This window comes from Cucurbita moschata, unplaced genomic scaffold (assembly GCF_002738365.1).
Source record: "Cucurbita moschata cultivar Rifu unplaced genomic scaffold, Cmos_1.0 Cmo_Scf00043, whole genome shotgun sequence".
NCBI classification, from domain to species: domain Eukaryota; kingdom Viridiplantae; phylum Streptophyta; class Magnoliopsida; order Cucurbitales; family Cucurbitaceae; genus Cucurbita; species Cucurbita moschata.
In genome coordinates, this window is record NW_019268559.1 from 1,436,842 (window position 1) to 1,448,298 (window position 11,457).

Genomic DNA, 11,457 nt, shown 5'->3' on the forward strand with positions numbered 1-11,457 from the left:
TTCACATGTATTTGCAATTGTGGCCCAAAGTTGTCAAATTCTATATGAAAGTTAGCTAGCTTTAAGGGAGTGGTGCTGTTCCGAAGGTGTCAGTCTTCCCATTATTATGCATGTTGGATCTTCCTAAGTTGCTGATATTTTAAGTCTGTCAATAGGTGAAGAGCTGTACAGGCCCTCCTCAAAATGAACCGTGTAAACCACCTTAAATTGGCCAAGTGATCAACTGGGTCAGAACCATGGGAGTCTAGGTCTGTATTTGGAGTTTTTTTCGGGTTGGCAAGGCAAACGGACGATGTATTCCGTACTTATAAACTTATGGTTAACCTCTTAATTAGTCGATGGAGGATTCCTCTTTCAACCATCCTCAACATCACCTGTCTGAATTTGGTTGGTAACTAAATGTTATAGAATTAGATGATTGTTAGTTGAGAGTGATCGAAATGGATGTAAGTTGGTCTCAACACTCTTTGGGTTTTAAAAAAAGGTGAAGAAGAAAGTGAACCCCACTACCTCTCACAAGATTGTGAGGATCAGCTTTCCACCATTGATAGGAAAAGTAATTTTGGAGTCTTCTTTTCATCTGTTTTTTCCATTGTTACTTGGTTGGATTGCTTGAGCTCTCTTTCAGACAGGGTTCCTGCCGGTGGAAGCTTGTCCTGTCTGCTGCATTGGATTCTTCAAGTGATAAGCTAGTTGTTGACTCTTTAAGTCATACCTATGAATGGACAGTCTAAATCCAGCGACATCTAGTCTCATCCATATGTTTAACCTTCATTTCCTTTTTCTTTTTTTATTAAACGATTATTATTGATTATTGTGACTTCTCATTCTTTTTTTTCAATGTCGGTGGAAATTTGGTCTGTTTTATATTGCAATTGGATGGTTCCATGCTGCAAACTTTGACTTTTGAGTTCCATCTGATAGTCCATTCTAAGAAATTCATAAAAATATTCCATTGCATCGTTTATGGTAAGATGGTGTTGGTGTAACTGACAAAAACAGAGTAAAAACGGTTTTACTTTTTTGATTCTACAAAGGAAAACATGATCAAATGAAAATTTAACAGTCATTTTTTGTGGTTTAAGATTTAGCAGAATCATAGGCGCGATCTGAAGGCCAGCTCAGGTCCTGCTTAGTCTGTCTTCCATAATTTAAAGCACATGCCGTGCTAGCTTGCTTGCTTCACCGTTGCCTCATACATGACCTTCTTCGTTGACCCCACACCCAAATTCCACACACAGCTTCACTCATAAAATGGCATATCTGCATTGAAACTCTTCACTGCCTACTTCTTCACCCAGGTATCTCTCTGTAATCTTCTAGGTTCAGAGGGGTATTGAGAGATGAGTTTTGTTCTTGTTAAGAGGTCTAATGGTTACTCCAAGGTTGATAAAGAAGACCCAGATGAGATAATTCATCGAAGAGCACAGTTTATAATCAACAGAGTGTTGGAACGAGCAGATTCCATGGGCAAAGCTTCGTATCTGAGAATTAGAATCCGAAGACTAAGAGTTAGATTTGGAAGAAGATTGAAGAAGCTGAAGAAGAGTATTTGCAATGTCAAGATTAGTGTTTACAAGCAAATAATCTGTCAGATCAGAAACTGCAAGTCTTTGTTTGGCAGAAAAGCAACCAACTTCGCCAATCTACCTCCTCTCTTACCATAATTTCCCAACACAGGTACACCGATCTTCAAATCAATGGGGAAACCACTTCGTTTCTTCCTAAGAGCTTTAATTTAGTTCATGGGCTTTGTTATATGAAAGAAAATTTATAGGGATGTTCTTGGCTGGTGTTGTTTTGTAGCCTTTCAATTTGTTGTTGCAGTTTTTTCCTCAAAGTTACACGAGATTAAGTAAATTCATGTAATCAAATCTAAGTCAACCCATCATAGATAATAAAAATTAGTTTTCCTTCCCAAGTCAAAATTGAGTTTCCCAAACATGTCCTTTTCAAGTGAAAAAGGTGAAAAGACAAAGATTCTACGTCAATGCGTTTTAAAATCGTGAGATTCACAATGATACGTAACGGGTCGAAGTGGACAATATCTACTAACAGTAAACTTGAGCTGTTATATTCATACATTTTATGTAATACAAATTTTCTTTCAATTCCAACTCTTCTCCATCTGACCAAACACATACAGGTGGATCAAGAATCTCTACTCCAATTCGTCTATAATAAGCAAATCATAGTAATGGAGGTAGGTTTCTTACGGCATGAAGATGATCCTAAGTATGATCGTAACACTAAACAGGTTCTAAAATACATCGTTCGTTTGGATCTCTTCCTTACTACAGCAAGCTTTTATTTATTATTAAAATGCTCTTCTTCTCTCCATTTTCCACAATTTCCAACTAAAATTTAATGCACAATAACAAAAGTCAAAGTCATATATTATATTGGTAATAAAAACAATAATACCTTTTGAAGTATTTATTTAAATTTATAATATCATTAATTTAATAATCGCATCACTAGTGATTGTTTTGTTTTTATTAATATAATTTATTCATATTGAATAAAAGAATCCACAAAAGAAATATAAAATGATTCAAATGTATTATGTTTTTTTATATATTAGAAGAGACGCAATTTATATTTACTTACAAAACTATATAATAAACCATTATAGATTAAATTAAGTTATATATATAAAAAAAAAAAGTATAGTTAAAACAAAAGATTGAAAAAGTTATGGATAGAATTGAAAATTGTTATAGACAAATATATGTGGTGGTTTTATCTTTTGCTATCATTAAACTGTTTAATACATTAAAAATGGTGGAGACCACATACGATTCATTGAAAAGGGAAAGGGGAATATTTAAGAAAATTGTTCTTTAATTTATAACTAATTCTTTTAATTTCCACTGACAGCCCAAATATTAATGTCAAATTCATATAAAATGAGGGTACTAAGTGCATTTACTTAAAATATAATTTATCATTAAATTATCAAAAATGGATGTCACCACCGCTTAATGTATATGATTTTTAATTAATTAAATGAATATTAAGATTGAAAAATTATAAATACTTTGGAAATGATATTTGTCCTGTCGACAGCATTTCCATCCCCTCCAACTCTTTTGTTTCTCTGTCTCCGTCTGTTTATGCGATAATAAAAACTTTGTGCATTGGAGCTTTCTGATGATCATCAAAATTTCCTTTATACAATGGATCTAACTCCGACCGAGAACTCCCCGGCACGGCCTCGTCGCCGGACGCCGAGGTTTCTGCGCAGTCCCGGAGCTCGCCGTTTTAACTTCGGGGTTCCGATGACTCCTCTGTTGCGGTGGAAGTTGGACGATCGGCATGGATCTCGAAGCCGTAGCCGAGTTCAATTTCAGGCGAGAAAGCTCGCCGCCGGCCTTTGGCATCTCCATTATAAGGAAATTTCAAGCGGCAACGGTGGCGGCCGAAGAGTGTCTCAGGTAACTTCTAGATTCGGTTCTGTTGTAAATGGAGAAGTGAAAGAAAACGAACTGGAAATGTTGCGATCTTTGTGATCAATACCAATAATTACGAACCCAGAAGGGAAAAATTCGATTTTTAATTTCCGATTGGTGGGAAAGTTTGAGGAATTATTGATTAACGAAAAGGGTTTGTTTATGAATATACCTTCTGAAAATTATTAGGGAGAAATAAGGCATCGGCGTCGTGATCGGAGCAGAGACGATGGAGGAGTGGAAGCAGAGCAGAGATTACAGAGGCGTGGCTGTTTGGATTCCTCGAAGAAAGCAATCAAGATTAAGGTACCTTTCCCACTTCCATTTCTGTTTCAATCAATCTTTATTACCCAATCTTTTTGACATGATTCGCTGCTAAAACCACGCCAATCTAAACAAAAATAAAGATCGCTCTATAATACTTTACCATTATTTGATTTAATCATTACCCTCCTTTACAACTTTAGATTTAGATAGACAGAGGAAATGTACCTAACCCATATGAATTACTTGATGAAATCATTAGCTCGCCATTATTTAAAGAAATCAAAATTAAAAGTAAGAAAATGGGAAGAGACATGAAGAACTTTGGAAGAACAGAAAAAGAAGATGGGAGACCTGTGGAAAACAGAGTAGGATAGGATTATTTGGTACTTAATTTTTTAATTCAGATTTTGTTTTTGTTTTATTTACATTTTAATGAAATGAGTATTGTATGTATATTGATCTTATTTGGGAAAGTTCTTAATTTTGTTTTTTTTTTTAATCATTACAATGACTTTGAAATTTGACCAAGGTCTGGCTGTATAATAAATTATTAAAAATATTCCATTCCACGCATTAAAAAAACTAAAATTTCATTCCAATGAACAAAAAAAGATAATGAGAAGAGCAAAACAATTGATCTAAAAAAACAAACCAATCTTCTTACAGGCAGCAGCAGCAGAATATTGGAACCCTGAAGCACCAGAGGCAGCTGAGACGGCGGAGTTGGGTAGATTTCGCAGCCATCGTGGCGGAGGAGAGCAACCGTTTACAAAGGCCTCGGCCGCTTCTGATGTTAAACAAGAGCTGGCGGTGGCCCAAACACGCATCTGCAAGCTTGAATCCCAGAAGCGAAAATCGAAGAAGAAAATCGAGTATTTAAAAGGGAAGCTCGAAGAAAACAGAGCAATGTGGAAGAATCGAAGGCACGTAAAGGTTGACGAATTATGCCAAGAAAAAGAAACCAATCACAGAACCGAAGTTCTGAATGCTAATTTGGAAAAGGAACTGGGAGAAGCGAAAGAAAACGCGAAGAAATACAAGCAAGAATACGAGAAAGAGAAGAGAAACAGAGAGTTATTAGAGGAGGTCTGTGCAGAGATGGCGAAGCAGATTGTGGGAGACAAGGCAAAGGTGGAAGCTTTGAAAATGGAATCAATGAAACTGTGTGAAGAAGTAGAGGAAGAGAGAAACATGTTGCAAATGGCGGAGGTTTGGCGAGAAGAAAGAATTCAAATGAAGCTGATTGACGCAAAAGTAGCTCTGGAAGACAAGTACGTTCAAATGAACAAACTCATCACAGACCTTGAAAATTTTCTGATGTCGAGGAGCGAGAAGCTGGACGAGATGGAGATGAAGAGAGGTGAGTTGATCCATGAAGCTGCTAAGTCGGTGGACATTAAAGAAATCGAGGGGTTCTTGTACGAGCCGCAGAAACAGAGTCTTGTTCTGTCTCTGCTGGAGGATTTGAAGGAAGCGACCAAGTTGGAGGAGGAATGCGAAGAGATTAATGATAACCCAGTTGAAAAGGAGTGCATTCCTGAAAGAAAAACAGAGAATGTTGAGAACCCAATGGAGGATTCGTCGAAAAAGAAGGCTAATGGAAGGTTTGGGAATGGAAGAGTGTGGAGTGAAGGTGGGGAGTTGAAGGGCTCCGACACAGCGACTCAAAGGAACTCGCAAAACCCACATATCAAAAGAGGGACACATGGATGCATTGAATGGCCGCGTGGGATTCAGAAAAATTGCTTCAAGAACAACACTTTGGACGCCAGGATTCAAACCCAAAAATCTCAATTACGTCATGTTCTTAAACACAAATGACCTGAATGTTTGTTTTGAAGAAGCCGTAGATTAAGAACTGTTTCGGAATAATCCAATCGTTTATCCACTTTCGAATTACATCAATTTTATTTAGAAAAAATAGAATAAAGCCCCAAATCCACCCATAGCAGATATTGTCTTTTTGGCTTTCGATTTCGAGATTCTTCTGCTTTTAAGACGCGTCTGCTAGGGGAAGGTTTCCACACCCTTATAAATGGTGGTTTGTTCTCCTCCCTAATCAACGTGGGACATAATAGTACACTAAGGAGTCTGGAGCCGGCACGACTTGAGCTTTGAGTCCTGTCTCTCTGACTCCTTTTCTATAAGACTAGAGGACTCGAACAAAATACACACACAACTTCAATTTTTACATTCCATTGTTGATAAGGCACGGTTAGACAGTGTGCACCAAACATTCATATAATCATAGTGACACATTAAATTAAGAATAAAATCAAAGACTAATTAATTAAGACAAATTAAAATTAAAATTAAAAACTGTCTTCAAACGCACAATGATTTTGACAATATTAGTCATTCAAAGTGGGAGTAGCACTTGACCTACTAAATTAAGATTGGATCAAAGCATCACTAAATTAATTAAATTAATTAGATCTACGAAACATACTCATTCAAAATGTCTAATGAAAATGACCTCTCAAAAACACATTTAAAGCAAGCCCCTTTATTTCCTCAAAAGCATTCATACACGGTATTTTATATGTTTATCAAAGAAGGCGGGGTTGAAAATTAGCTCATATTGGACCAAAGTACCAAATTGCGCATATATTCAAATATTTTTGTACTTTCAAAAAAATAAGTTCAAATTTGCTCACGAATTAATTGATTCTTAGGTACGCAATATCATAGTATAGGAGAAAACATTAAAGATGAACCAATTGATATTATTTAAAATAGTTAAAGATGAAACAAACCTTAATGTTATTAAAATGAAATAACCATTGAAATGCAAAGGGGATAGTAGATATTATATTTAGGAGGAACGACAAATCATGTACCGTAGACATTAAGAAAAAAGTTAATGCATCATTAAATTAAGTTATTGGAGACAAATATTAAGTGCTCTCCTAAGGACGATATTCCCACTATAACTTGGGAATTTGAATAATTTTAGCACGATTGTAGTTTAACCTATTTCATTGTATAATTAAATACAAAAAATACACTCAAAATTAAGCAACACAAAAATTAAAAAGTCAATTACATGTTTTTTGAAATGTCAACTAATTTTTTGTTTTATTTAGAATATTTTTAAAGAATTTGAAACCAAAAATTCCAAAAAGTCAATGAGCCGTGATTACCGCATTCTGAAAAAAGAAAGTTGTGGTTACCATAGGAATTAAAGAAAAATTTCACAAATTTATAAAATAAAATAAATACTAAAAACATTTTATACCTATAAATTCTTGTTACATTAAATTATAGATGTGCTAGCTTATCATAATTTCATCACATTTTATTAGTAATAACAATAACCCACAAACTAATCTTTGAATTTAAATCTAATGTTTTGAAGAGAAATTAATAATGTAAATCATAATTATGATGCACCGAAAGAAAAGGTGTAAATATGGGGAGTCGAAGTCGAGAGTAGTTGATGGGGACGAGGAGATATGTCCAATTGCCTGTCGAAACGATTGGATACCCTTTCAATTTCCCAAAGGGAAAGATTCTCAATTACTTTCTTTTATTTATTTTTTTTATCATGCTCAATAATTAGGGGAATATTCTCTCATTTTATAAAAATATTAACATTTCTAAGTAACCTTACGTGTTATGAAATATTTTGAGTTTTTTTTAGAATTCCAATTATAAAACTCCTCAATAAAATAATTGAACTCATTCAAGTCTTAATTTTTTATAGTTGCGTATAATTTAATTAAAATTATATATCATATATTTAAATAATAATAATGTCATCATTTCTTTGGACATCTTTTAAGGCCTATACATTGGAAAGAAAGAATTGGTGTAAAAAAGTTAAGTGATATGCATAAGGAAAAAGTTGTGTTGTTTTGAGTTATCGAGAGCTTTTACAGGACAGGCAATATCTGCAAACTGGCTCTCCAATTCCTTTAATGGAAGAAAGCCAAAGAGGATAGAATCTTCAGGAACAGCTTGAACCCACAAAAGCCAAGTATATAACAACAATGATAATTTAAATAACCCCGTATGATTCAACTTGTAATCAAGTGGATTAGAATAGGGGATTAAACAAATTAAAACCCCATTACTTTAGAACCCTAAAATCAGATTCAATTTCCGATGCGCATTTACATTTTAATTAAATGGGTATGGATATGGATTGTAAAAGTACCAAACCCAAAAATGGAGCAGCACAGTCTTTCCTCTTCTTCTTCTTTTGCAACTATGATTTTTGGCTGCTGGTACGAACTCCCCGACAAGCAGCACATATCAGATTCTTGTAATCTTTTCCCATTTTTCTTAACATTTGACAAATTGACACTCACATGGCTTGGTTTTGTCTTAGCCTTTTCCACTTCATTTCCTGCCGCTGCTTTGTTGATCCAGTGGGTTTCATATGCTTGCTTTTTAAGCCCTATTTTTGGCATAATGGTTCCTAACTAAAACCTATATATAACTTGTTCTTGGGGCAATCAAGATTGTAACTATGATTCAACTAAGATTCATCCCACATCGTAATTGAAGAGAAATGAGAGAATAGGAAATACATATATATTAAAGGGGATGGATGGCCCCAATAAGTACATGATTAAAGCTGATATATTGCAATTGCATAGCATATCTCCCTGAGATAGGGAGAGTTGTCCGCAGGATTAAAATACGGCAGCACCGCATAGGATTCTTCCCCACAATTTTTTTATTAATATATATTTTTGTGTGGGTCCATTGATCTGCCATTACTCAAACACTTGCTTCTGGGACCCAACCCCAGTATGTCCAATCAAAACACGCAGCTTGGGTCAGATATTGCCATTCCCTTATCGTAATATATCAACATTAAACATTTTCTTCCTACTTATAAAAAAAATATGGTTTCAACTTATATAAATAATTACCACGCCACGACGGTAAGCTTTTTCAGCAAAAATTAATTAACCCGAGAGTGAATACGGTTTAACTGGAAAGTAAATGGGTGAATACGGGCGTTTCTTTCTGTAAATGCTTCAATAAAGGGCAAGTTTTGGTCATCACAGTACCCCCCCCACATTTTGGGTGGGTCCCATTGTCCCTCTCTGGGCCGTCCAATGTGCGCAGCATCACGAACGCGAACACCACCCTTGTTATTCCTTAATAATTAATTCATTATATAAATTATATTTTTAAACTCACTAATTTGAGTTGATTTACGTTTCAACCACCAAATTAATGTATAAACCAATGTTATTCTCAATACATCCATTCATCCATCGACACGTATGATTGGGTAATCCGGTCCCACAATTATTTGTATCCATTCATTCATACACGCGGTCTTTGCTGAGACGTCTGGCTTCCAGGACACGTGGACCGCAGGCTCCAAATCAGTCGAACTAGGCGTGTGTTTATTTCCTGCACGACCGGCGTAAATGTGATTTTTTTTTTTAATTATTATTATAAACTGAGGTAATTGGAGTTTGACTACATATCAGACGGTGGAGAGTCAATCTGCAATGTAGGCCATAAATTTAGCAAATTAATTAGTAATAATTAAAAGAAATTAATCATGACCAAATTCCTAAATATGGAAGAATTCAGTTGCCACTTTTCGACATAAAAGCAAGGAGAATGACAGCACGCGCCTTGAACAGAGCGTGACACTTAGGACCAGTCTATTTAATTTCAGAGTTAATTAATAATTAAAACTTGGGATTGGGAAATATTTCGCTTATTGTTTTGTATTTATGTATGCATTAATAATAGCTTTTGTGGCTGTCTTGTCGTCTTCTATCCTTATTTCTTACCATGCAATTGATTGAAGCTTCGATTTGACAGAAATGCGGACGAAATGAACCCAAATTCAAATGAAATGCAAGGAATGGAAGTTTGTAATATTATATATACAGCGCACCCACCCTCCCAACTACGTCCCCTATGGTCTTATAATTATTTTTATTTTCGGCCCATTTGTATTTTTAGTGTGAGAGGGGGAGGTATTAGTGTAGTATATTCACTGTTTGATGTATAGTTTCCCTTCCGGGGAAATTCATTTCAATAATGGCTAAAGGCCGGAAGTTGACGACAAGTCGGAGCGAGCGATTTCTCGGTACCTATGGCTATAGTCATAGCCACGATTCCACCGGGACTGACTCGTCCGATTTGGGTGAAGAGGATGTGTGGCCGATGGATGATACCGTGGAGCCGGACCGGGAAGAGGATTTCGGCGAAGGGAATTCGTCGGCTCTTGCCGGTGGCAGCGGTGACGGGACTAATAGTAATCGTCATGGAGGGATTTCGGTGAGGAAAGGGAAAGGGGTTCCTCGGGATACACGTGAGCGACACGTAGGCGGGCTGTCGTTGGCATTTGAAGATCCAGGGAGGATGACATCGGGGAGAATCGTGCACCAGTTTCGGGGTAACGACAGCCAGGCGTCTCCACGAGGTCGGCAGATGGCTACGTCAGCGCCCGTGAACGTGCCGGATTGGAGCAAGATTCTCCGTGTAGACTCGGCGGACTCGTTACACGAGTTGGACGAGACGTTGGATGACCGGGACTCGGAGATCGTTCCGCCGCATGAGTACTTGGCCAGAAGCCGAAAGATGAACGCCACTTCCGTTTTCGTCGGTGTCGGCCGGACCCTGAAGGGCCGGGACATGAGACGTGTCCGGGATGCGGTATGGAGGCAGACCGGGTTCGATGGCTAAAAATTTCAGAATTTAAAATTAAAAATCACTGTAAGGACTAGGAGATGAAGATCAACCAAGAATTAATCAAATATTATGAAAGTGGGGCGGTTTTTTCCCTTGGGTTGTAGCTGACCCGGATTAATCGGGTAAACGCGGTGGCAGCCCAGATTCCCGAGCATAGCTAAAGAACATATTCTCTGATTTTGAAGTACTGCCCGTCCGGTGACCGGAATGGAATATGAAAACCAACCCATCTCTTTCAACTCTGTTGATAATCAGTCTCCCAATTTTTTTTCCCTTGGGACATTTATTTTTACAGTTTGATTCTTATTATTATTATTAAGTTTAAGAAAGAAGATGGAAAGGAAAGCAATGAAACAGTAGAGAGAGAGTGGGAAGACCCATTAAAGTGGAGAGAAAGAAGGAGCGTTTTGAATAGGGGAAGAAAATGAAATGAAAAGCAGAGGAAAACAACACTCATATAATTTTATTTTTTTAATAAAATCTCTGACAAAATTCAGATTTTAGATCATGAAACTACATGGGACTCTTTAAGTTGTAAACAAAAATTGTGGGCGAGGCCATATGCGGGCGGAAGACAAGGACAAAGACATTGAATTAAGTATTAAGCAAAGGGGGCGTGCAGTGTGTTGGTGCCTCGATGGACTGCCAATGCCATTCCTTTTCCTAAGAAGCTGACAGCGCCCATGTGGCAACCTCGCATTTTGCAGCCACTGATTTTGAGCTAGCAAATGTGACGCTAATGAAAATTGGGCCTTGGCTAGTTGCAGTCCACTTAAAAACGCGCCAATGCCTGGATCCATGGACCCAGAAACGCGGATATTTGTGATGAATTGGACCCCAGCCCAATTTTATATTTATATATAAAAGAAAAAGAAAATCTCATACCCAATCATTCAAATCATAATCAAAGGGTTCCATTCCATTTAGAAAGTGACAAAACTAAAAAACAGTAACTAAAGTAAATTGGATTTTAGAAATAAAAAATAAAAGAGGATAACTGAAGTAATAAATATGTATTATTTAATTTAATGTTTTGTAACTTTAAAGAAAGATAATTAGCGGC

The 11,457-nt window shown here is 36.7% G+C and overlaps 2 protein-coding genes across 2 annotated transcripts; both read left to right on the top strand.

Annotated features, from left to right (window-relative positions):
• Positions 1-3,064: 3,064 nt before the first annotated feature.
• Positions 3,065-5,618, top strand: LOC111433709 (protein NETWORKED 1B-like). Its single transcript, XM_023070865.1, has 3 exons — positions 3,065-3,437; positions 3,642-3,758; positions 4,386-5,618. Exons 1-3 carry the CDS (start codon positions 3,180-3,182, stop codon positions 5,538-5,540), a joined length of 1,530 nt encoding a protein of 509 aa, XP_022926633.1. The 5' UTR covers positions 3,065-3,179; the 3' UTR covers positions 5,541-5,618.
• A 3,998-nt stretch (positions 5,619-9,616) lies between these two features.
• Positions 9,617-10,664, top strand: LOC111433787. The gene has a single exon (XM_023070992.1). The coding sequence runs from the start codon at positions 9,741-9,743 to the stop codon at positions 10,386-10,388; it is 648 nt and encodes a 215-aa protein (XP_022926760.1). The 5' UTR covers positions 9,617-9,740; the 3' UTR covers positions 10,389-10,664.
• Positions 10,665-11,457: the final 793 nt, after the last annotated feature.

Bases quoted from the DNA above. Each gene is read 5' to 3' on its own strand.
- LOC111433787 (XM_023070992.1), top strand. From the start codon at position 9,741: ATGGCTAAAGGCCGGAAGTTGACGACAAGTCGGAGCGAGCGATTTCTC.
- LOC111433709 (XM_023070865.1), top strand. From the start codon at position 3,180: ATGGATCTAACTCCGACCGAGAACTCCCCGGCACGGCCTCGTCGCCGG. The intron at 3,438-3,641 runs GTAACTTCTAGA...GAAAATTATTAG, and splicing joins GCGGCCGAAGAGTGTCTCAG to GGAGAAATAAGGCATCGGCG. The intron at 3,759-4,385 runs GTACCTTTCCCA...ATCTTCTTACAG, and splicing joins AGAAAGCAATCAAGATTAAG to GCAGCAGCAGCAGAATATTG.